General features: G+C 34.9%; 2 protein-coding genes across 2 annotated transcripts; both read left to right on the top strand.

Moving 5' to 3' along the window:
• The first annotated feature begins 3385 nt into the window (after nucleotides 1-3385).
• Nucleotides 3386-8542, top strand: LOC129309136 (F-box/LRR-repeat protein 4). Its single transcript, XM_054950535.1, has 8 exons — nucleotides 3386-3785; nucleotides 3976-4221; nucleotides 4575-4981; nucleotides 5385-5570; nucleotides 6199-6391; nucleotides 7264-7340; nucleotides 7539-7689; nucleotides 7985-8542. The coding sequence occupies exons 1-8, from the start codon at nucleotides 3519-3521 to the stop codon at nucleotides 8279-8281; spliced, it is 1824 nt and encodes a 607-aa protein (XP_054806510.1). The 5' UTR covers nucleotides 3386-3518; the 3' UTR covers nucleotides 8282-8542.
• Nucleotides 8543-14643: 6101 nt separating this feature from the next.
• On the top strand, nucleotides 14644-19885 carry LOC129309310 (AP-5 complex subunit mu). Its single transcript, XM_054950841.1, has 8 exons — nucleotides 14644-14881; nucleotides 15114-15266; nucleotides 15396-15707; nucleotides 16940-17232; nucleotides 17343-18235; nucleotides 19003-19059; nucleotides 19343-19390; nucleotides 19481-19885. Exons 1-8 carry the CDS (start codon nucleotides 14814-14816, stop codon nucleotides 19550-19552), a joined length of 1896 nt encoding a protein of 631 aa, XP_054806816.1. The 5' UTR covers nucleotides 14644-14813; the 3' UTR covers nucleotides 19553-19885.
• The last annotated feature ends 6704 nt before the right edge of the window (nucleotides 19886-26589 follow it).

Genomic DNA, 26589 nt, shown 5'->3' with positions numbered 1-26589 from the left:
ATACAATACAAGATATGAGATTTTGTGTAATATACAACATCTACACTAACTAAAGTATGCTTGGATTTTGTTTGGCTTTTCCGTTAGAGCCTCCAAATATTAGCTTGCAAAATTAATTTTCCAGAAAACACATGTTTGTAGGTATGGCTAAAGTGCCATTCGTTCCTCAAACATTAATTTTCTCAATACAAGTGAAAGGCAGCTTTTTCGAAACCTGGGATTTTTGACTCCGGTCCTCCTTTTTGGACAAGGGTTCCCCCGACGTGCAAGGACTAGAGATATTAATGCAGTTGGTCTGGTTTATTTGCTTTTGATAATTACTTGGGATATGCTATTCTCCGTCTCAGCCAATGACTCGATCCAAAGTTACATGTTCCGTCATGTGTCGTGTCATGCAAGTAACTTAATTTTTATTTTATATTTTTCAAAAAATCACTTCTATTTACAATTCCTTAAATTTTTTCTTTTAAAATTTATGTTAATAAATATAGATAAATATAAAAAGTCATTTCATTCTTGGACTATTTCAATAATTTAGGTCACGTTTAGTTACTAGAAAGGAATGAAATTAAATTGAATTTATTAAAAAAAATAAAGGTAAAAATAAGATGATTAAAAGAGATAAGTGAAAACATGCATAAAAGGACAAGGATAATTTAATTTATGAGATTGTAAATCATGATTCATGAAATTTTCTAAGGGTGTAAAAATTCTCACATTTGTAATATATATTAATGAATTTTATCATGTTTACCGTGAGAAGAAGAGGGTGATGTAGTGCACTTTTATCTTTAATTTTTTAATATATGTCATTTCATTTTTTTTTTAGTAATCAAATGGGACCTTACCTATCTCTGAAAAGAAGAGGGTTACTAGATAGAAAAATGGATGCATCTCTACAATCAAAACATTCACTTCAAAAGCCTAAAAGAAGAGGGTCTGGGGCTTACAAGAATGAATTTGGTAAACCAAGCTTTGTTGGCCAAATAGATTTTGGAGTGTTATCCGTTGAGGCAAATTCCCTTATTCATCCCATACTCAGGAGCAAATACTTGGATTTAACTTCCCCAAAAGTAGTCAAACAATCACATAGCACTTCTTGGATATGGAAAGGAATTTTGAGCTGTTTTTATCTTGTTGCCTCTAAATTAAAGTGGATAATAGGTAATGGAAAATCTGTTCCAATGAGTTCCCCTTTTTGGACCCCCAGTGAGCAAAAACTTTATGGAAATTACACTAACGTTAGAGTTTCAGATCTTATGGCTTACTTTTCAAATCTATTAAAGCCAATGGAATGGAATGTTAGTCTAATCACTAGTTTCTCAAATAGACTCAACTTGCATCAATCCTTGTCAATCCCCATTTCATTTAAGGAAAGTATGGACAAATTAGTATGGTCAGCCAAGTCAAGCTCTTACACAGCTAGATATTATTTCAAGATCCTTTCTTATGGTTATCAACAATTCGACTCTTTCTGGAAATTCCTTTGGAAGCTTGAGCTCTCAAATGAAAAGGCTGATTTTTGTGCGGAAGCTACTTACAGAGTCATCCCATCCTTAGATGTTACTATTTACTCATAATCTAATTAGCAATAAATCTTGTGTGTTTAGATGCCGTCAACTAAAGAGTATTCAACACCTTTTCTTAGAATGACCTTTTTAAGAGCAATATCATTTGGTGCTTTATCTATTAATTCTATTGCTCCATCTGAATCTCTAAGAAAGGCCAAGAACCTACTTTTCTTCTTTTTACAAGGCAATGACAACATAATGTTCTTGAAAGTCATATTAATCATCGATTCGATATGGGATAACAGGAACTTAGTCCTACATAATGGTACTAACCCTATGCCAAATAGAATTGTCAAAGATAGAGAATAAATTAACCTACTTGGCATATACATGCGACCTAATTCCTTTCAAGGGAGATGGTAACTTCAATTTTAGAGCATCTATCTTTTAGGGATATCGTTTCATCATCACAACCCATTCATTTGGTAAACCGGCATCTACTGTGTAAGAAACAAAAGAAAAAGGAAGAATTGATGGTCCAGATTGCTTTTTCCTACATAAATTACTACATGCAAACTTTGTCTTGGGTTATAAACAGAGCATCTAGAATGAATAAATAGAGCTTCACTTTGGACTGCATTTGACGAGCCTTGAATTGGATTGGCAGCATGAAGTCAAGATTTCCTCCAGAAGCATCATCGATTGCTATAATTTACATATCTCAAACAAGTTTTTTTTAGTGACTCAGAGGATACTTCTTTACATGTGATAGCCGAAGACCTTGCATCTTTATTTTATTCTTTTTCCTCTATTTCTTTTTCTTTAGAAAAAGTTGACTAAACGGTCTTATCTATTTGGCTTCTATGTTAGATACTTTGTTTTTAATATGTTTATTGATGTTAATTAAATATCCTTTTTTATATATGAAAATAATTTAACTATCTCTCTATAATTCTTATGAAATAAGTAGAAGTGTTTTATTTTCAAGATAGCAGAGAAGCATGCTAATTTGTTAGCAATTTATCATTCATGTTGGCTTATATGATAGCGTGACAAGTTGTGAGCTTGCAAGACAAATGTAAGTTTTCATCTCGCCACTTCTCATTCTCGTAAGAGCCATGTAATAATTGAATGGAAAATATTGAGAATGCATGATTTTTTAGTGAATGCAGAAGGGGGAGACGGTGGTGACAAGCAGAGGGAGGAAGGAGGTGGTGATGAGGTTTAGGCAGAATAAATGTGAAAATGAAGGAGATGGAGAGGTGTTTGATTAAATTGATGGAAGGGAAGGGAGTGAGGATTACATTTTTTTTTTTTTTTTGGCAATCTCAATTACCACATGATGTGATTGGAAATGGCCTTCACGGATAAAATAGCAACCAAACGGTTTACAAATGAAAATTGATTACATGTGATCCAATCAAATGGGCCTTTAAGTATACCCAGGCCTAACAAGCTAGAATGCAGAGTCAATCATATGTGGTGAACAACAATAATAAACACATGTATGACTTAGTTAAAAGCCAGTACAATATAATGTAAATACTTATAAAAACCATACACCGAATACATTATTCACTCGATATAGAACTGCAAATGATATTTCATAAATAAATAATGCAATATTTATGAATAAATCGTATATATCGCACGCAATTCATCAATAATAATTTTTATACTATAATTTAAAAATAAGATTATAAATGGTATTTTCATTTTTAAACTCGCTCGTTTATAATAGCAGCACCTTCATTTGCAATTGCATGGTAGTGACGCTAGAAAGAAGAAAACCAGGGGCATTGCTGGTAATGCTCCTCACAGTTTCCGAATACCAACTCACTGACCCGCCGACTCAGCCTCTCCCACCGATTGCTTCCCCCCCCCCCCCCTCCCGCAACTCCCCCAAAATAGAAAAAAAAAAAAAAAAAAGTCTCCCTGCCTTGTTTCTTTCTCCTATCGATCTTCAGCATCTGTTTTCAACTTCCCATCTATTTTGCTTTCCTAGCGATGCGAGGCCATGATCGGATTAACACCTGTCTTCCGGACGAGCTCATCGTTGAGATCTTCCGCCGCCTTGATTCCAAGTCCTCCCGCGATGCCTGCTCCCTCGCCTGCAAGCGCTGGCTCCGCCTTGAGCGCCTCAGCCGAGCAACTATCCGGATCGGTGCTACCGGTTCGCCCGACCTATTCGTCAGCCTCCTGGCAAGCCGTTTCTCCGATGTCAAGAATATCCACATTGATGAACGCTTGTCGATTTCTCTGCCTGTTCAGCTCGTGAGTCACCTGATTCTGATATCAACTGTATTTTCATCTATGTTTCTGGATTTGAATAGTTGGCTCTAGCTTATTACAAATACAATGTAATTTTTGATTCGATGAGATTACACGGATTTGGAGTTCGGGAAATTTGATTGGTGGAAATTATCTGTGAATTTGTTTGATTTCTTTCCATTGGTTTGAGTAGGGGAGGAGGCGGGCAACCGATAATTCTACGGTTTCATCGCTTAAGCTGCGTTTTGTGACTGAAAAAAGTGGAAGTGAGGATAGCGACTTTGATTCGATATGTTTATCAGATGCTGGGTTGGCCGCTCTAGGTAAAGGCTTTCCGAAGCTGGAGAAGTTGAGCTTAATCTGGTGTTCTAATGTCTCCAGTGAGGGATTAATATCCCTAGCTCATAAGTGTAGTTGCCTGAAAGCGTTGGATTTACAGGTATTCTTTTTTGTGTTTATTGGACCTGCGACTCTATAGACAAGCTAATTTGTTTGAGGGCACACACATAATTGAATTTAATGCACGTGACATATATTTATAGAGGATAGAGCCTCAGTTCTCGTTTTACTGCGATCAAGTGGCCATATTTTGCTCCGTTCCATAATTTCTATTGCGCCCTAGTAAACATTGCTATTGAAGTTAATTTGCCACCTAGAGACTAAGTTTATGTCCTCTTTAGCCTTGATACTAACACTAATTTTCCCTGTCGATGTGTTGTCTCCTTATCGCTATCAATATTTAACAATAATGCATGCTTATAACTATGATTATAACCCTATATTTTTCTCTAGGGCTGTTATGTTGGAGATCAAGGTCTGGCTGCTGTTGGGCGGTGTTGCAAGCATCTTGAAGACTTGAATCTGCGTTTCTGCGAAGGCTTGACTGACAAGGGTTTGGTTGAATTAGCCTTGGGCGTGAAAAAATCCTTAAAATCTCTGGGTGTGGCAGCTTGTGCCAAAATAACTGACATCTCAATGGAAGCAGTAGGAACACACTGTAGATCCCTTGAGACATTGTCGTTGGACTCTGAGTACATCAACAATAAAGGGGTGCTTGCTGTGGCTGAAGGATGTCCCCATTTGAAAGTTCTGAAGCTGCAATGCATCTATGTCACAGATGATGCTTTGAACGCTGTAGGAAATCGTTGTCTGTCTTTGGATTTATTAGCTCTCTATAGTTTTCAGAAATTTACTGATAAGTAAGTTGCTTCCCACAAATTCCTTCCTCTTGAACTCACTTCATATGACAGTGGTTAAAAACACTCAAGAATAACATGTTAATCTAATTTCTTATGCAAGTATTTTATTATTATGAGACGCACTGGGTTAAATCCATATTGCAATCTTGCAAGCACTGTTATAGAGTTGTGACTCTGTTGACCATTCCTTGGTTAGGCTAAATTTAAGAGGAGGAAGCTGTATTCTAGCAATTGTACTTTGACCTTGTCTGTTTATACAACGATTAAGGAAGTACGAACTGCAATTTTCTTTTAGCGTCATAATCCATTATCATGTGTCTGATAATTAACTACGCATTCTCTTATCTTTTGAGATGGATTGGTACGTTGTTATTTTTTACATTTTCTGCTGTCTTACCTTCAGGGGTTTAGGTGCAATTGGGAGCGGATGTAAGAAGTTGAAGAACTTGACTTTAAGCGATTGCTATTTCCTTAGTGATAAGGGTTTGGAAGCAATTGCTGCCGGTTGTCAGGAACTTACACATCTTGAAGTCAATGGGTGCCACAACATTGGAACTATGGGAATAGAATCAATTGGAAAATCTTGCCAGTATGCTTTTCTTTAAGCTCTTTTATGTGTAAAAATATACTGGATGCATTGAACTGGGAGTCACGTGTCTGCAACAAAGTCAACTAACAGGGTTGGAACGAAGAAATTGAAGTTTGTGGATGCCAACTAATTTCTTCTGGTGGATAGTTGCCCTAAGATCATTTGAACGCTTTTTTAATCATTGAATAAAGCATTGTGAAAGGTTTTGATACTTATTTTGTTTGGGGACTGTGTCTGTTAGTAGTTGGCCGCGGCATGCATTTACTGATGGCCTGCTGTTTAGTCAGTAGAGCTTTGGGGGTCTGATTTCTGTCAGTTCTTGGCGAGTGACTATGTTTACAGAAGATGCAAGCTTTTATCTTCATTTTCATGTCCACTGTATTTATTATCCATGTTTCATGAAAGTTTGTGAGGAAAAAAGCACATTCAGTCACTATATAAAATAATTTTATATAGCCATTATGAGAAATACCAGTTGATGATTTTCCTGTGTCAAGTGAAATTAGTGATGCCAAGCAATCTGTTCATGGTGTGGACATTATACTTTCTGGCACAAGTTCTAATACTGCTGAGTTATTTCTATTGCTCTTCCACACATGATGTTAACTTCAGCTTTGTGAATGAACAGTAATCTCACTGAGTTGGCATTGCTTTACTGCCAAAGGATTGGTAATGATGCCCTTCTTGAGGTTGGGCAGGGCTGCAAATTCTTGCAAGCTCTTCACTTGGTAGATTGCTCGAGCATTGGAGATGCAGCCATGTGTGGTATAGCTAGTGGTTGCGGGAATTTAGAGAAGCTACATATCCGTCGATGTTATGAGGTAGTCAGTCTCTCTCTCCCTCTGTCATCCACTTGGGAAAAAAAAAAAAGCAAAAGCAAAAGAAGAAGCAAAGTAAAGAGAGGAACTTCCTTTGTTTCTTGCTTCTCTTTCAGTCACATAGTTGTTGTCATGATTCCTTGTCTTTTTATTGGATTTCGAATCAGTGTTTGGAGGTTGCTTTAAAGAAGGATAGGGTTAGATTACGCATTGATGATTCTAGGATTTATAGCCTAACAGCAATGAGATATGTTTTCATGATGAAATATTGACTGTCCAGGTGTAATTTGAAGTGCCATGTTGTGTTTAGTATGAATGCCAAACATATGTTGAACACTTACATTTCTCCTCTTTTATAGAGTCTAGGCAAGTTATTATGTCGATAGATTATAGGACTTCTGTAGCTTATGAAAAGTTGGCATAAGTTGCCTCCTTCCTATTGTAAAGATGTTATGAACTGCCCGAGTTATGGTGTTTACTGATCTTCTCCATTGCTTTCTCCTTCATATTAAGGCAAATAGGTAGTGCGGTGCGCCTCACTTTTTTGGCTTTTGACCTAACTACTGTCTTGTGCTATTTTATTTATTTATTTATTTACTGTGTTATCAACTGGGGGTCCCTCATATTTACTTAAGTTATTAATTCTTACAAGTTTTTAAGAAGTCGCTTATGTCTTCTCTCCTAAGAAAGAGAAAGTGAGGAATATTTATATTATTTAACGCATTATAACTTTTAGAAGAATTTCCACCTTAGACACTTGTGAGAAACTATGATATGAGAAACAATACAAAGCTACATTTTCTAATAATCTAATTGACTAATTAATTATATGACAGACAGTCATATGTTGCTTTCTCTCTCTCTCTCTCTTTTAGATTGGGAACAGGGGAATCATTGCTGTTGGTCAGCATTGCAAGTTTCTAACAGATCTTAGCATTCGATTTTGTGACAGGTAAAACTTTAGCCACAGCTTTTGTTTTCCCTTGCTCCACTGAAATTCTTAGTTTTATTCATGCAATTTTATGTCGAGACTTCATATAATGTTTTCTGAGTCTTTTTTCTCTCCCATAAGCGAACTGTAGGTTGCTTAAGAATATAGATGATATAATTATGGAAAATGTCCACTTTAACATCCTTATTAAATTTTTAGGGTGGGGGATGAGGCCCTTATTGCAATAGCTGAGGGCTGTTCCCTTCATAATCTGAATGTTAGTGGTTGCGTTCAAATTGGAGATGCTGGAGTAATAGCTATTGCAAGAGGGTGCCCTCAACTTTGTTATTTAGATGTGAGTGTGCTACAGGTGTGTACTCATCTCTCCCCCCACTCTGTCTCTTTTCATCCCTCTCCATCCTGCTATTGGTACTTTTATTCATTCTCATTTGATTGGTAGACAGCATTCCCATTTGATTGAGTTTTTTCCCCCCATATTTAAAGCGTGAACATGGTGTATCATTATGTTTATGTAATGCTTACGTGGAACATGCATTCGGGAGTTAATTAGACTTGTCTGAGCTGATGGACGTTTTCTTTTAAAGTTTTACTGCTACCGTGTTTTAGCTGAAGTTTGTTTTCTATATCATTTTACACAATGGCAGGATTTGAGTGACATGTCAATGGCTGAGTTGGGGGAGCACTGTCCAATGCTGAAGGAAATAGTGCTCTCACACTGCCGTCAAATAACAGATGCTGGTATTTCCCATCTGGTGAGAAATTGCACCAAGCTGGAGTCCTGCCACTTGGTTTATTGCCCTGCCATAACTTCAGTTGGAGTGGCCACTGTGGTTTCCAGCTGTCCTAACATAAAGAAGGTGCTGGTTGAGAAGTGGAAGGTTAGCCAGCGGACCGAGCGTCGTGCACGCTCTGTCATTTCCTACCTCTGTGTCGAGCTCTAGACATTTCACACCTTCTCCGCTGTCTCTTGTACATTCCATAGCTAGCGATATGTATATGTATCTTCCTGACATGAAAAGCTGTTGCCCCTTGGCGGTTTGAGCTTATGTCTTGGCTTTCAATTAGGTTGTATGAAAATTGCAGTGCCTGGTTGGTTGCCTTTGATAAATAAGTGTTCATATCTGTAGATATAGTAGCCACAACTCACTAGATTATTATCACAGACAAATCTTGTTATGGAGATGAAAGATTTGCTTCTATCAGATTGCTGCGATCACACACACTGACGCACTCACAATAATGCGACCAAAAAAACCATTCTCATCGTGTAATGCATTATTTATTTTGAACATAATTAATTATTTAATATATTATGATAATATGTTTAGTATATTATTTGACCGAAGAAATTAATATTCAAATTTTTGAAGAAATGCTTTCTGTTGGTTTATTTTTTAAAAGTAAAATTTCTTAATTTAATACTCTAAATGTTTTGTGAATTAAAATAGTTTTCAAATTCTTTGGCAAAAGAAAAAAAGAAGTTATCAAAATCAAAACTACTTGACAAGTTTTCTATGGCAAGTAAAAATTTTATGTTACTATTTCAACTTGGCGAGGCATTTTAGAATTTGTTTGAAATTATTTTTATTTTATTGATATGAGACTTGATATTTTGTAGAAAATGTTTTAAGAACAAAAAAAAATAATGAAAACATGTATTTTTTGCATTCTCTCTTGCTCTTTAGAACAGTAGTTTTAGGGCCCTTAAAAATGTTTTTGTTTTTTTTTAATTTTTAGAATAATATTTGATTTTTTTAAAACACTTTTTGAAAATATTTTTTTAAATAGATATTTTTATTTTTTTTTGTTTTGTAGTATGGAAAATTATTTTCAAAGCAGGTTGCCAAATAAGCTTCATACTTGAAATGATGATATTTTCCAAATTTCACAAAGTAAAACGAACCAAAATAAGTAATATGCCTTGTGTATTGCACTTGCTTTGATATCAATTGAACATCAGTCTCTTTGTTTTTTTTTTTTTTAAAATATTTTCCTCATAATTACATTCACTTAACATCTACAAGCATATACCTTTTATTTTAGAGAGAATTACATCCAAGAACCTTCAAGGAGAATTATTCACATATAAGAATCAATACACAATTGTTTATTATTAAAATGATAATAGAAACTTGTTTTTTCTTGAATATTGACTTGTTGTTGGTTCTTGTATGCAAACAATTTTCATGGGAGGTCATTGGATATGAATCTCCTTTTATTTTTTAGTATAATCATGTTTATAACTAACAGAAATTATCAATGTTGTTCATATAAAATACAAAGTTTACAATTTTTTTACCAACAAAATTTATAAGATATATGTAAAATTTGTAAGAGATCTATTCACAAATTTGCGTTAACACAATGGATTAGACTATGACATGTATGAAAAATATTACATGAAAAAGCATTATAAATCTTGAACTCTTGAAATATGCAAAATATATCCTAAATTTCTAAATTTTGAGCAAATTACCCCGAGCCATTTATCAATAGAATGTTGACCCTTATGGAGAAGGTTTGACCAAAAGTTACCTAGGTGACATGCCATATGTGAATTACTAGGATAAGTTGAAGGGCATGTTGATCATTGTCCCTTAAATTTGGTGGTGAAATGATGCAATTTCTTTTGCTTTTGAAATGAGTAAACCCTACCTTGTGATTTGCAGAGGAACCCACAATCGAGGAACTAAATTTTTAAAGGAATGTGATTGACTCGACCTTGCAATTTTAGTCTGGAGCGAACCAGATGTGAGTTTGATAGTGGATTTTGGTATTCTAAACTTGGGTGATTCAGGTCACAGTGAAATCACCTTATTGCCCTTGTGTATTTTGTATTTTTTTAGGTACGTTGGATAGTGACAATGACCATGATGGTATCGTTAACTTCATTGAGGAGGAAGACAGTGATGGCAGTGTAATGGATGTCGTCGAGCATGATGACAATAGTGAGAAGGACGTGGTGGAAGAAGATAGTAACAGTGAAGAGAATGGCAATGCAATAGGAGTAGGTGAAATCTTAACCCAAGTATGCTTTACTATAGAAAATACTAAGGAGATATGGATATGAAATTCACGTAGATTGTTTGGGGACATAAGAATATTTGGTATAAATAAAGAGGAAAATAAGGAACAAGTAGTGCGTTGTGAGAGTGAGAAAACACAAGATGAAGAGGTGATATGCGTAGAGAATTTTATGTTGAATGCATTTGAAAGGATTAATGGTGGTATAAGTGAGAATGATGATGGGGGTATTGATACAAAATAATATCTTCATGATTGTTATACTGGCATAGGAAATGATAATAGGAAAGAGAATGAGCATGTATATGAGGAGCAAGAGGGTAGTGAAAATAGTAGTAAAGATGACAGCGAAGAAAGTGACTACTATGACCTTGTGTAGGAAGATGAAGGTGTTAGTGATAGTAAAAAGGATTACAAAGAGGAAGATGGTTATAATGGACCATAGTTGGATCCATATGGGGATGATGGGCCTTTGGAGGAAAGTAGAGGTCCAACATATCAAAGTGGCCCACTTTGTAGTTGGTATGACTTTTCCTAACCTAACAGCACTTAGGAAGGCTTTGGACACATATTTTATCAATGTTAGAGTGAATTTGAATTGCATTAAATCTGAGCTTGTAAATTAAGGGGCAAATGTCAAGTAGGATGCCCTTTTCTTTTGTATGCAACCTTTACAAAATCCAAGCTTGGATTAGAAATTCAAACCTTATGCATGGAGCATAGGTGCATTAGAGTTAAGAACCATAAGGCTTCTGCTAGATAGACAATTGACATTTTTAAAGGTAGAGTGCATGAGTGCCCCAAATTTAAAGTGACGAACATAAAGAAGATATTTGAACACAATTTAAAGGTGAGTGTTAGTGTATACAAGTGTATAAGGCCTAAAAGATTATCATAGAAGAGTTGAAAGGTATTTACAATGATGAGTTTGGGAAATTGAAAGCTTGTTGCCATAAACTTAGACATTCAGATCCTGAGAGTGATGTAAGCATATAACTGAGTAAAGAAGCTTTGCAATAAGGGAAAAGGGTGTTTAGCAAATTTATAGAATGCATGTAAGGTAAACTAGTTTTTTTAACATGTTGCTATTTGTGACTAATATATGCTGGAAAACTATCTGAATAATGTTTTTCTTGGAAAAGGTTGAGTTGTAGGCCATTTATTAGTCTTAATGGCACTTTTTTTAAGGGGAATGAAAAAGGGATCCTTTCTACTGCCATTGGAATTTATGTAGATGATTCACTTTTCCCTATTACAATTAGCTTGACATAAAAAGAAAATACTATCAATTAGACTTAGTTTTTAGAATTGCTTAGGAATTCCTTAAGACTTGGTAATAGATCAAGGGTTATTATTATGTCTGACATGCAAAGGGTTTGTTTTAATTTTGTTGATTTTAAAAATCTTGGTAATATATATATATATATATATATATATAAAAGATGTTATGCAAAATGTTAATAGCCAGATGTTATGCAAAATGTTAATAGCCAATTCTTCTTTTCATCATAGGGGCTAAACATTGTAGTAAGAATTGTTCTCTTCGAAGCCAAGCAAAGGTTATATGTAAGTTACATATATGCTAATTGGAGCAAGAAGTGAAAGGAAAACGAATTAAAGAGAAAATTCTTTACCATAGCTTGAAGTACATATAAAGAGGAATTCCATGACAATTTAAAGGAGATTGGACGCATTAGTAAGCATGCTATAAAGGCAATGATAAGTTACCTAGTCAAGTATTGGGTTAGGGCCTATTTCACACCTAGGTGCTAGTCTTAAGTGGTAGACAACAATATTAGTAATAGCTTTAATGCTTAGATAGATGAATATTGTTATTTACCTGTCATTAGAATGTGTGAAGGCATTAAGTTAAAGCTAATGATTAAGTCAGTTGAAAGTGGCAAAATTGTTAGGAGATGGAAGGAAAACTATAGCTTTAAGTGTTTAGAATTGTTTGAAAACAATAGGTTATTGGCAATCAAATGTAATGTTGCTTTTAATGGAGACAAAAGTTATGAGGTTAGTGATAGCCTAGATAAACATAATGTGTTATCAGAGCAAAGATGATGTATATATAAAGCATGGAAGCTGACTAGAATCCTATGTCAGCATGGTATTTGCACAATATTCCATGCAAATGTTAACACCAATACTTACATTTCTTGTTGTTTCCATAAAGAAGCATATAGGGCTTCATATAGGACCAAATTTGAACTTGCAAGGGGATAAATTTTGGAAGTTTGATATATTTTAACCTATTGAGCCACCCCCAATAGAAAAATTACCAAGAAGGCCAAAGAAAAAAAAAGACAAAGAATAGAAGAAAGCATGAGGAGATTGGTGAGAGAAACTACAAGACAATTTGTTATTACCTGTTGTGATGTCCCTTCAACTGTGATTGATAACTTATCAAAAAGAGGACTCCAATGAAATGTACTATGTGCAAACAACAAGGTCATAATAAGAGTTCGTGTAAACAAGTTATCTCCTATACTTGTTCTAATAGTTAAATATTGCTTTAATTGTTCAAATTGTTTACTTTTATTGCTTATTCTGTAAGCAGCTCCGGGGACAAGTAAGACAAAAGGGAGGAAAAGAGGAAAACATAAAGCTACTTAACAAGAAGGATCAAGCATTAAAATACATGATGAGGCCACTCAACAAGAACAAATGATGACTCAGACATAATATAGTAAAGTCACTTAGCAATCTCGGAGAAGGACTCGCTCTAGTATTATCGATAGGTCTAGAAATGTAGTTGGCTATGGTATTAGAGTAGATAAGACAACAAGGATGACTATTTATAATGGATCGTTATTAATTTTGAATGCGTTTTTGTCAAAATTTGAATGACTTGTTGTTTATATACTTGTTTCATTAGACCCATGCTTTCAATCATTAACAAGTATTTATTTGAGTTTTGATGATAATTCATTCGAAATTAATAAATTAGAAAAATAGATAGGATAGGCTTAATTATACAAGCGTTAGTCCTTCATCAACAAGTATTCATTCAAGCTTTTAACAACAACTTGTTCGACATTAATAACGATTCATTCATATTTTAACAAAACACTGATAGGATGTGCTTACTTATACAAGTGTTAGTCATTCATCAATAAATATCTATTTGAGTTTAACAACAACTCACTTAAAATTAACAATAATTCATTCGGGCTTTAATAAGTTAGAAAAATGGATAGGATAGGCCTAATGGTACAAATGTTAGTCCTTCATCAATAAATATCCATTCAAGCTTTTGCAACAACTTATTTGAAATTAACAATAATTCATTCGAATTTTAACAAAAAGTTGACAGGATGGACTTAATTATACAAGTGTTAGTAATCTATCGACAAGTATTTATTTACATTTTGACAATAATCATTTCATTAACAATAATACATTTATATTTTAATAAGTAAAATGTATGGAGCCTTAAAGCTCCCAATATATAATTGACCATGTTAAATTAACAAGTAACATTAGTAAAACAATAAGTGTTATTCTCAAATTAACAACACACCATTATATTATAATTTAAAAGTGATTTAAAAACTTGGTTACTACATATATATATATACATATATATATATATATATTTTGCTATATATATTAATGGGCTTGGTTAGGTGGCTAAAGAGTTATGGGATCAAAACCCTTGGTCACCTTTGCCAATTAAAAAAAATAAAATAAAAGTGTCATTAGTATCAGAGTTTCAATGATCTTATAGGTGACAAGGGGTCTAGCAACCTCACCAACAATAAGGTCTCTAGTTGGGGTTGGGTGGCCAACGTTGGAGACAAAGGGATGGCTTTTTTACTATTTTATATTTTAGGAATAATTTGATCATTTCATGTAGAAAAATTAATAAAGAACTTTAGTAAAATTTTAAAATTTATTAATTTTTGACTGATATAAATATATTAAAGTAGTCATTGGTTGATATTTTTTTTATTTTTTAATCAAAGAAGTAAAAGTAATACAATAATAAAAAAAAGAATGATAGATAGGTCCTAATACAATTAATTATTTTAAATTAAATTCCAAATATCTAAACTCTATATAAGTTTGTTTCTTTCATTTTGTAATTTTATTATTATGAATTTATAATTTATTTTTTAAGTTTTAATATGATTAAAAAATAAATAAGTTTATTTTTATTAAAATTTAAAATATAAATTATAAATTTATCATAAAAAATTATAAAATTAAAAACTAAACTTATAAATTGTTAGAGTTGTGCAGGCAGAACTTAATTTGAATTAGGAACCTCTGTGTCCTAACAGAAACAAATAACGAGACGGATTCGTCCCCGGGTTCCACGAACACGAGTGCGGATGAACGGTGCGTTAGCAGGATTCTGGACATAATTTACAGATTCAGAACTGCTTAGGCTTGGCTTTCACTGTTTACCACCTGCGTCATCGGAGTTGTAGCCGGCCAGCCATGCCCGCAGGTTGTAGTGTCAGAGCAATCTGGATTCTCAACAACCTCGATGCTGTTGTTTTCTCCAGGTATTCCTTTCCTCATCCCTATTCCCCTTCAAAAGTTGATTGAACCCTCTTATCACAAGCTTCTCCAATTATCGTCCTGCCCCTTTCAACTATAAACACACTATTCGATTGTCTTCGTTGGATTTGCTTTTGTATATGTTGTTACTTCCTTGGCCATTTTCATGGGCTATTTATAGATTGAAATTCTCAATTTCAAGTTTTTCCCCCTTCGTTTTCCCATTGTTTATATCAGGAGATTTCCGGTTGTAGAGAAGCGTTGGCGATCTGCTTGCAAGAGCGAGAATGATAAATCAAGTGGGGATGAGTTGAATTCAAGTGCCAGTGTGTATTCCATGTTACCCAGCGACTCCGAGCTCGCTGCTGCATTTCTAGAAAGAAAGGATAGGTTAGCTGTTGGAAATTTGAGGGCCGTTGTATCTTATCTTTTTTTCTTTTCTATTTTAATTTTTCTTGCTGTTCATGGATGCACCATGGGAGTTGCTTGTCAGCTGGTGATTCTACTGATTTTGTGTAGGGAAGGATCTGCGCGTGGGTTTGGCATGCGCTTAAGCCAATCATCTCCCGGATCGGATTCTTGGGTTGATGATCCCATTACACGTTATATCATAGGCCTTTACATTAACAAAGAACAAGAGGGAGATAAAAATCTCTTATGGCCGTTAATCTTGCACTTAAAAGGGCATTACGTTATACTTGTTCTGCCGCTGGTGGAGCCTAGGCATTTGAAAGGATATGCAAAGTTATGTAAAAGACCTGATTGTGGAAATGCTCTTGGGGTGGATGATAGTTTGTCTTCGCTCTTGCTTGATCTTCCATCGATCACAGGGTATGGTAAGTTACTTGCAAATTGCTCGTACATTGAGGAATCGCAACATACCAGATGACTATATTTTGCATATACAGCTTCAGGTTCAGTATTTTTTTTTTTTAACAGTTGCTTAGTTTCGTTATTGCTCCCGCAGCTGCTGTTTAGTTTTATTATTGGAAATTAGTGTGTATAATTTGGATGAAAATGTTTGCTGTATTAATTTTTAGTTTTAAAAAAAATTGAACGCTAGTTATAATTGACTCCTTGTGTGCTGAGGATGGTGGTAAATTGGATCTCCCTTATAAGAGAACGCTACTTCATTTTGCTATAGAATACAACAAAAGTATTTCCGTTTTCAATTGGTAATGGTATTAATGACTAACAGGCACTTATTAGAGGAAATAATCAATAGTAACGTTGACATAACCAGGGGTAAATTGATTTTCAGGACTCACGATAAACTGTTGCAATCATTTATTTCTGAATGGCATCAGCATCATGCTCCAATTTTTTGCCTTCTTTATGCATGGTTTAGCTTTGCAATAGTTTTTATATAGTGTTCCTTTACGATAACTTTACAGATAGTGAATAATTTATATGCATTTTATTGTTAGCGCTTCTTTGTGTAAGAAGGTTCTTGGAGTCCTTAAATGGCTCCCATTACCTAGGTGCAAAGTGAGCTGCATATCATGGATATTGCATGTCATAATATCTCATCATATACATATATAAAGCACCATACCATATGGAGTAGCAGTTCAACATAGAATGCCACAAATTTAAAGCTTGTGAACTTATCAACACAAAATTTTCTTTATACCACTCACTCATTGTCTTCCTTTTATATTTTCTTTCCTTTTTTTCTGTCAGGGTTTAGAATAGTGTATATGTGATAAAATACAAACAATCTATTCCCCCCTTCTTGGTCATATATTTATATTTCATAGCTCAATTGCATATCATGGGTAACTAGGTAAGGGTTACTTCTTGGTTTTCACCATTTTGGATTTAAATGGTTGTCAAAAGTGTGCAATCATTTCACTGTCTCTGTATCTATGTAGGTATATTTCACTTGGTGCACTTTCTTCATCGCATTTTATGTGCACCTTTCTTTCTATAAAAATTCTGAATTGATTTCACCTCCATAGTCCTTGAAAGAGCTTCTTTTTACCTTTGTTTAGTGTTGATGTTGGTACTTAATTGGAATAAGGTGTGTTATTTGGATAAAAACTTTGCCTTTCACTTCACAGGGGATTTATGGTAGCACATGTTATTGGTGACATAATTACTGGCGACACAGTAGAACCTGAAGTGGTTGCGAGTACAGCTCCCTCTGTTGGAGGGTTGTTTGATTCACTAACTGGTAGTATAGGGATATCAGGCATCTCTTCCAGGGCAAAACCTGTGGCTCCATCCATCGCATCTTCCTCCCCTGCAAGCACAGCTGCATCTGGAACAGTTATGGCAGATACTCTGAAACTTGGGTCCAAGCTTTTTGATAAAGATGCACTGCGAACATTTATCAGTAGTTCAATGCCCTTTGGTTGGTACTTTTTATTATGGTATTTCCCATCTCGTTATTTTAACTGTTTTTTTATGATTGAGCTGGCATTTGCATGATTCTTGCAAAACATTGTTTTATTTAATATTCAGGTACACCATTAGACCTTAATTATCCCAACCTTTTTACTATCAAGGCCAATGGCTTTTCAGCATCAGATGTGCCTTCTACAGACCAGAAGCAACCAGCCTGGAAGCCATATCTTTACAAAGGAAAGCAAAGAATCCTATTTACGATTCATGAAACTGTTAATGCAGCTCTGTATGATAGAGATGAGATTCCAGATAATATATCGGTTTCTGGTCAAATAAATTGTCGAGCTGAACTAGAAGGAATGCCGGATGTATCGCTTCCCTTGGCTGGATTGAACGCCACAAAAGTTGAGTTTTTGTCATATCATCCTTGCACTCAAGTTCGAGAACAAGGTGCAGATAAGCAGGTTGTGATGTTTTCTCCACCATTAGGGAATTTTGTGTTAATGCGTTATCTGGCAACTAGTGCACCTGGACCACCCTTAAAGGGATTTTACCAGTTGTCAATGGTCTCTGAGGATAAAGGTGCCTTTCTTTTTAAGTTGCATTTGATGGAAGGCTACAAGGCTCCCTTGACAATGGAGTTCTGTAATGTGACTATGCCCTTTCCTAGGAGGAGGATTTTGTCTTTGGATGGGACTCCTTCTGTAGGAACAGTCTCAACTTCTGATCACTCTGTTGAGTGGAGAATTGTGACTAGTGGACGGGGACTGTATGGGAAAAGTATTGAGGTGACTTTCCCTGGAACAATCAAGTTTGCTCCATGGCAACACCAGAGGATTTCTTCGTCAGTTTCATCCTATGTAAGCAGTATTGATGAGGATAGTGACAGTGAGACAGAAAATGCTAGCAACATGGTAAATGAAGAACACTTGATGGAGAAAATGAACAAGGATCTTCCTCCAGTTGATCTTGAGGAGCCATTTTGCTGGCAGGCATACAATTATGCTAAAGTATGATTTCTGAAGTTATGCTTTTCTTTGTTTATGGGGTTTTTCTTCATTGTTGTTTACATTTGTTCGGGGGTAGGTTTTGCTTTTGGTAATTCCTATCACGTGGCCTTCCTTATGTTTAGCATGTGAACGCTCCTGTATGGGATTTGAAAATTGTATTACCTTTCCTTTGGTTATTTGAATTCCTCATCTTGGATGTGCTTCCAGTTGATTACTGCAAGGTTATATTTCATAATTAGTTTGCGAATAATATACTCTATTTTTTTGGTGGGAAAAAGAAATCTCAAATGGATTATGGGAAAGAAGTGTTCAGTGTACGAAAATGAATTTGTGAATTTTCATTCAGACTTTCTCTTTGGCATTGTGGTTGGAAATGTTGTCCTGCCGGAGTCATAACGTTCCACATGACTATACTAAACACTGGGCTGGTGGCAGAGACAAGATCTAGTTCTTTAAGTCAGGGAGACTAATCCTTTGGTCCAATTTTATGTCATTGTTCTAGATTCTAATTTTTCCTATTCTATGCGATCTGATGAGTAGTTAAGTAACATGTTGAGGAATAAATGGGCTTCATTTCTTCCAACTTAAGCTTTTGAGGAAATTGGCCATGTTTTTATTATCTGTGTTAAGGTATTCAATCATGGAAATAAATTATAATGAATATATATTTGTTTTGGATCATGTCTTTGAAAGTGGACGTTCAGATTCTCTTAATAAAAAAGATTCAATTTTCTGATGCATTTTATTTTTATAACTCCTCATTACAGGTTTCCTTCAGGATTGCGAATGGTTCACTAACTGGAATTACCATTGATCCTAGATCTGTAAGTCGGGTCTATTTTGGCTAAAAGAACATTCTGGGATCAAGTTTTAGGGCCCTTTAATTTAGTTTCAGTTTCACAAATGTTGAAATATATGCTTCATTGGCATGGCTTTCTGACCTTTTGTTTGATTACACTTCTATGCCTTATTCTGTAGACTGTAGTCAAACAATACACCTCGCCCTTGCTACTCCGTGGAATGTTCTTAATTTTAGAAACTTGTGGTGATATACCCCTTCCCTTTGTCCTCTTTTGCAATCTATCTGATAGTCTGCCCCTTGTGCAGGTAAGCATCTACCCAGCTGTCAAAGCACCTGTGGAATTTTCAACTCAGGTATTCTTTTACATTATTGGTGTATATTCATAGGATCGGGCGATACATTCGTTCATGCTTACCTTTTATTATTATCTTTGTCAAAACCAGGTTATTTCTGGGGACTATATTTTGTGGAATACTCTTGGCAAGTGTCCATACGTTGCCGCAGAAAAAATGTGAGTACAGGAGTATGAATGGCAATACATGAGCTTTTGCAACTAATAGCAAGGATTCCATCGGATGTGTGATGGAACATCTGAACTGGCATCAGCTGAGTAATTTGATGACAGTCTATTGTTGCCATGTTCAGACATATGATGGCCCTATTTGTGTCGTGTGGCATGATGTGCCGAAATTTTTGTTGTGGATTGAATCGAGAAACATTAGTCTAAGTGAGGAATTGATTGAACTTGTATTACTTGTAGTAGACAGATTGATTTTCCATTTGCAACAGAGTTTTTCTGTGGATCACATTGATTGGGACTATCTCATGTTAGGCTTTCCTGATGTTTACCATTAGTATACCATTGCAGGGCTTAAATCTTTTTCTGGTCGCTCAATGGATGGAGAAATGTTATCCTTACAACAGTGGTAGCAACCTTAACTCCGCCTATGTTTATAGCCGGTCCCAAGCCCGGGTAAAGGAGGAGGGTTGTGTTAGGCCATCAACAGCCAATGTAAAAATTTGTTGAATCTATCATGAACATGGACAATAGACGTTATAATGTTAATGCTAGGTCGTTGCCCGTAAGTAACGCGCTGCATGGCTCGAGTACAGTGATAAGTGAGTTAGAGCCGCTGCATCGGCGCCCGGATGTAGTGTTAAATGAGCAAGGGCTACCGCGTCATTCTGGACGCACGCGGCTAAAGAAGTTAGTCTATAAGAGCAAAATTAGATTTGGTACTTGGAATGTTGGGACATTAAATTGTAAATCTGTAGAGGTTGTAGGGGTTATGATTCAAAGGAAAATCAATATCCTTTGCTTGCAAGAAACAAAATGGCGTGGAGAAGAAGCTAAGGATATTCAAGGTTTCAAACTTTGGTATACAGGAAAAGTAAGTGCACGCAATGGAGTAGGCATCATTATAGATAAGGAGTGGAAGAAGAACGTTGTAGAAGTTAGCAGAATTGGAGACAGAATTATTTCTTTAAAAATGATAATTGGACGTGAGACTGTTAATATTGTTAGCGCTTATGCGCCGCAAGTCAGGACAGAAGCCAGTCTTAAGGAATTATTTTGGGAGGATCTGGAGGGGTTGATTCGACACATACCACAGAGTGAAAAGATTTTTATTGGAGGAGACTTTAATGGGCATGTCGGGAGGGAAGCTGGTCAGTATGCGAGGGTGCATGGTGGTTTTGGTTTTGGAGAGCTAAACAATGAAGGGCAAACTCTTCTTGATTTCTCATTGGCGTATGATTTTAAGATTGCCAACACTTGTTTCAAGAAGAGAGATGAGCATCTCATCACCTACAAAAGTGGAGCCTCAAGGTCGCAGATTGATTTTCTTTTGGTTAGGAACACAGATAGAAAACTTTGTAAAAATTGTAAGGTGATCCCTGGAGATGCTGTAACGACACAACATAGGGTCCTAGTCCTTGATGTGTGTATTATGAGTAAAATCCAAAAACGTCGACAAGTAGTAACACCAAGGATTAGGTGGTGGCAATTAAAAGGTGAGAAGCAAGATATTTTCAAGCGAAATCTTTTGGATAAAGGAATTTGGGATTCTCAGGGAAGTGCTAACATCATATGGGAGGATATGGCTAAAAAGATACGGGAGGTTGCAAAAGTAGTTTTGGGAGAATCGAAAGGTCCTGGTCCGAGAGATAAGGAGTCTTGGTGGTGGAATAATAGTGTACAGGACAAAATCAAGTATAAGAAGAACTGTTTTAAAGCCATACATTTGTGTAACAATGAGGAAAATTGGGAGAGGTACCGTATGGCTAAGAAGGAAACTAAGAGAGCTGTGGGTGAAGCTCGTTCTAAAGCTTTTGAAGAATTTTATAAGAACCTTGAGACGAAGGAAGGAGAGCAAAATATTTATAAGATTGCCAAGAGTAGGGAAAGAAAATCAAGAGATCTAGAACAGGTAAGGTGTATTAAGGATGAAGAGGGAAGAATTTTAGTTACAGATGATGAAATTAAAAATAGATGGGAGACTTATTTTTCTAAACTTTTCAATGATGGAGAGGATTCATCTAGTAACTTGGAGGATTTAGTAACTGGTGAAGGAGAACAAAATTTGTCATTCTATCGAAAAATACGTGATAAGGAGGTAAAGGAAGCTCTTAAGAAAATGGCAAATGGTAGAGCTAACGGACCTGATTGTATATCTATCGAAGCGTGGAAATGTTTAGGTGAAGAAGGGGTGAGATGGTTAACTAAGTTTTTTAATGTGATTTTACGGTCCAAGAAAATGCCTGATGAGTGGAGGAGAAGTACATTAATTCCTATTTATAAAAATAAAGGAGATATTCAGAATTGTACTAACTATAGAGGGATTAAACTCATGAGCCACACAATGAAATTGTGGGAGAAAGTAATTGAGCACAGGTTGAGATTGGAGACAAGTATTTCTGAGAATCAATTTGGTTTTATGCCAGGTAGATCAACTACAGAGGCGATTTATCTACTAAGGGGATTAATGGAAAAGTATCGTTGTAAAGATAAAGATCTACACATGGTTTTTATTGATTTGGAAAAAGCTTATGACCGTATACCAAGAGAAGTGCTTTGGAAAGCGTTGGAAAAAAAGGGAGTACGGATTGCTTATATTAAAGCCATACAAGATATGTATGAGGGGGTAAAAACTAGTATAAGAACGCCTAGTGGTCAAACAAAGGATTTTCCTATAAAGATCGGGCTACATCAGGGATCATCTCTGAGTCCTTATTTGTTCAACTTGATTTTAAATGTTTTGACGGAACATATTCAAGAGGAAATCCCGAAATGTATGCTCTTCGCGGATGATATAGTTCTTATAGCAGAGACAAGAGAAGAGGTTAATTGCAAACTTGAGTTATGGAGGAGGACATTGGAGTCGAAAGGTTTTCGTCTGAGTAGAAGTAAGACGGAATATTTATATTGTAAATTTGATAAAGGACTATTCGAAAATAATTTGGAAGTGAAATTGGGAGATCAAATTATACCTCAAGTGGAAAAGTTTAGATATTTGGGAGCCATTATCCAAAATGATGGCGAAATCAGTGGAGATATTTCACATAGAATTCAAGCTGGGTGGTTTAATTGGAGAAAAGCTAAAGGAGTTATTTGTGACCGTAAGGTGCCTAATAAACTTAAAGGAAAGTTTTATCGTACTGCTATCAGACCGGCAATGTTATATAGTAGTGAATGCTGGGCTCTAACGGGACAGCAAGAGCATAAAGTTGGAGTAGCAGAGATGAGAATGTTACGATGGATGTGCGGACATACACGTAAAGATAAAATTCGAAATGAGCACATACGTGAAAAAGTGAGGGTGGCACCTATTGAGGAAAAAATGGTAGAAAATCGGTTGAGATGGTTTGGGCATGTACAAAGAAGACCAAGGGAGGCACCAGTGAGAAGAGTGGAACATATAACTTTGAGTCCGATTAAGAGAGGTAGAGGAAGGCCTAAGAGAACACTCTTGGAAGTTGTTGAACGTGATCTCTTAATTAATAATATTTCTAAAAGCTTAATAAATGATAGAGCACAATGGCGTCTTGCAATCCATGTAGCCGACCCCACCTAGTGGGATAAAGGCTTGTTGTTGTTGTGTTGTTGTAGTGGTAGCAACCTTATTTTCTGTATGATTTTCTGATATTTGTAAGATCATTGTACTGAGCTTGTTGAATGCTTCATGTATCAAGATGTGGAATGAAGTGAAATAGACATTGCTGTCTCTACATGAGCTGAGTGATTTTCTGTAGCAGCAGGGTTTTGTTCCCCCATAGGCTACAGTGAAATCAATTCCTTCATTTGCAGCATCTCTGCCAACATGAACTCTGTAAAATCTCCTGCCTGCTTTCTGATGAAGATAAATACTAGGGGTGCTCACGGGACGGGATCGGGACACCCCCATCCCGTGTCCCGTCCTAAAAAAAAGATTGGGACTGAATTTTGGTCCCGTGTCCCGTCCCGTCCCGAAAGTCGTCCCGTCCTGTTAAGAGTCGAGATGGGACTGGGACAAGATCGAGACGTCCCGCCATCCCGATAAATGGAATAATATCAAAAAAAGATCTGAACAATAATGTTCATTAAAGTTTTAAATCATATAATTTATTAAGTTTAAAATCAAAACAACACAAGCACATAAATAACAATAATTTAAAATTAGTTATTGAATTATATTAATCACAACTACATATTATAATAACAAATACAAGTGATCTTTATGCTATAAGATTAGCAACAACAGGCAAGTCAAACACAACATCAAATCATTGTTTTTCTATTTTAATGAAGATGTACTAAGCTAATTACTCTTTTAAAAATAAGCAAGAAATATATTATAAATAAAATTTATTAAATAGATAGATATAAGAATAAATTATATTAATATAATTAATATATTATAAAGAAAGGTATCACCATGTTTACTCCATGCCATTAAAATTATCAATATAAAAAAAATTTAGTTTTAAATAAGAATTGCAAGTATTAAAATTATAATTGATATAAGTATAAATTATATTAATATAATCAATATATTTAAAATAAAAAATAATATATATAATATTCGGGACGGGACGGGACGTCTCGATAGTAATCCCGTGTCCCGTCCCGTCCCGAATCCCTTCTTGTTCCATCCTGTAAAGTCCCGTCCCGATTATTTTCGAGCCGGGACAAGACCCGTTCCGATATGATCGGGACGATACCGAGCCAGTCGGGACGGGTTCAGACTGAACACCCCTAATAAATACGGCATGGATGTGGTTTCTTATTATAATTTTCAATGTTAAAACAGTTTTTTTTTCCTTTTATATAATTGAAACTTCTAACAAAAAGAATGCATGCTCACGCAGGTGCATTATTATTGAGCAAAAGTTGAGATGCTCCATGAGATTACTTGAAGTATTTGGAATTAAATTAAATATATTTTTTAGAAATTAATAGCACTATCATTTTGGTGAAACCATCAAAATTATATTTTAAACATGAAACCAAACACGCGCTCGCGTAGTTTGGCTAAAAGCAAAAACAAAAAAGTTTTTTTCTTCTTTTCATTTGCATGGAGTTTTCCTTTTTTTATTTATTTTTCATCAAACAATCATAATAATGAAGATCTGAGGAAGCATAACATACGCATACTCTAAAATCATGAAAAAGTGATGAGTCATTGCCACGTAGAACCCGCAAAGGGAGGGCTCAAATCAATACACTCATTGATAATAGGTTGTAAAATTATAACCTAGTCAGAAATATAGAATTCAATTCATCTAACTTTTATTTTAATATAATTTTATTTTAAGGTAAATATTGACCTTTTAACTTAATTGAAACTTCCAATAAAAGACATAATTGTTCGGATATGAATAATCATGGAAGAATTACAGAAATAAATTAAATCTACTTTTTAATTGAAATTGTCATCAATCAAAACATAATGAATAAATAAACTCAGGACCTACATCGCTATCTTACCCCCAAAACAGGCAGCATGCCACTTCAGTGGGACCAAAAAAATGTATGCAAATCCCTTGAGTGATCAAAATATAATTTCCTCAAAATTTCTGTCTATTCTCTCAACTATGCCTCTCGTATAAATAAGAGGGTAAGGGTGATATTAATTAAAACAAGAAGCCTAATTGGGGGATTAATTTTATGATTATCTTAACTACTCCAACGTTACAAGAAGAGTCTGTGACCTGCCCAGTATCATTGACTTCACGTTATGCATATGTAATCCACTCATAGTCATAGCACATTATTATTATTAATATTATTATTATAATCATTGCATAATTAACATAGGTATTCATTTCTTTTCATAATCTCTGTCTCAGTCCTAAAACAATTCTCTAATGACATACTAGAAGATTCTCGTCTCCCTTCACGTTCAATTATTAATTACCCATAATATATTTTTATTAAGCCAAATCATGTTCTCTATGATCTTTTAAAGACACTAAAAGATTATAGCAGAGACAAAGTTCAGTGGAAAGGTCACAATTTTTAAGGCACGTCATGCGTCCAGAGATTCGCGTTCCCTTATGTGGCATAATGGTTAAATCGTATAAAAAATTTTAATGTTTATTTCACGTCTTTTTCTCTAATGTAAAAGTGCAAATTAAGTAGATTCAAATATTATATCTAAAGACAGATATGAAGAAAAAATAAACAACCAAACACTGAGATTTGGGGTGGATTTTATGACTTTGTCTGATAATACGCGCGTGCCTAGCTAGCAAGATGGTGCATCCAAAACAAAAAAAGGATTAATGTGGTATTAATTTTTTTAAAAGAATTATTTTCATGTTCCTCAGAAACGATATATATATATATATATATATTCTTTTTTTTTTGGCGCAATAGAGGTAAATCAAATATTTGAGAGGCTTAAAAGATAAATTTTGTTTTCTTAAAGAACATGCCATTTAACTGTTCTTATGGTATCGGGGTGGAGCTATCTAATTTTCTCATCTGAAAAGTATGATTAAGCAAGTCATTGTTTCTTTTCTCATTTTAAAATTTAGAAAAGTAAAACAAAAAAAGGAAGGAATTTTTACCAAGTAACCTTATCAATTTGATTACAAGCTTTATCAGTGTTCAAGAGATTTGATTTTAGGAAAGCTAGGAATTGGTCGGGGACAAAGTCACAAAAAAACTTGGAATAATAAAATAATAGTATTATATAATATTAATCATGTTAACTTTTTGAGGAGCAAAGATGGTAAGAAGCAGAGGAAACATGATGGCCCCCATGAATAACCATGCCAATTGCCAACTATACCTTTAAAAAATTAATAAAAAACCTTGCGTGTCCGCGACACAAAAATTTTAATAGACAACTTTTAATTACTTTTATATGTGAAAAGTTTAAATAAGTTGAGTTTAAGTGATCACAAGAGTCATAACTCAAAATATTTAGATACTTATAAACATATTAAGTTATCAAATTTATGAATTTTTATGAACTTGTATTGACAAAATAACTTGTAATGTAAAATAAAATTTTATTTTTAAATAATTATTTAAATATATAGTTGTTTTGTTCCCATTGATCTCTTT

This window comes from Prosopis cineraria, unplaced genomic scaffold, assembly GCF_029017545.1.
Source record: "Prosopis cineraria cultivar Desert tree isolate PC_DT_omini unplaced genomic scaffold, ASM2901754v1 PC4, whole genome shotgun sequence".
In the NCBI taxonomy this organism is placed as follows: Eukaryota; Viridiplantae; Streptophyta; class Magnoliopsida; order Fabales; family Fabaceae; genus Prosopis; species Prosopis cineraria.
Note: the sequence above shows the minus strand (reverse complement) of the source record. Positions and strands in the feature narration are given on the sequence as shown.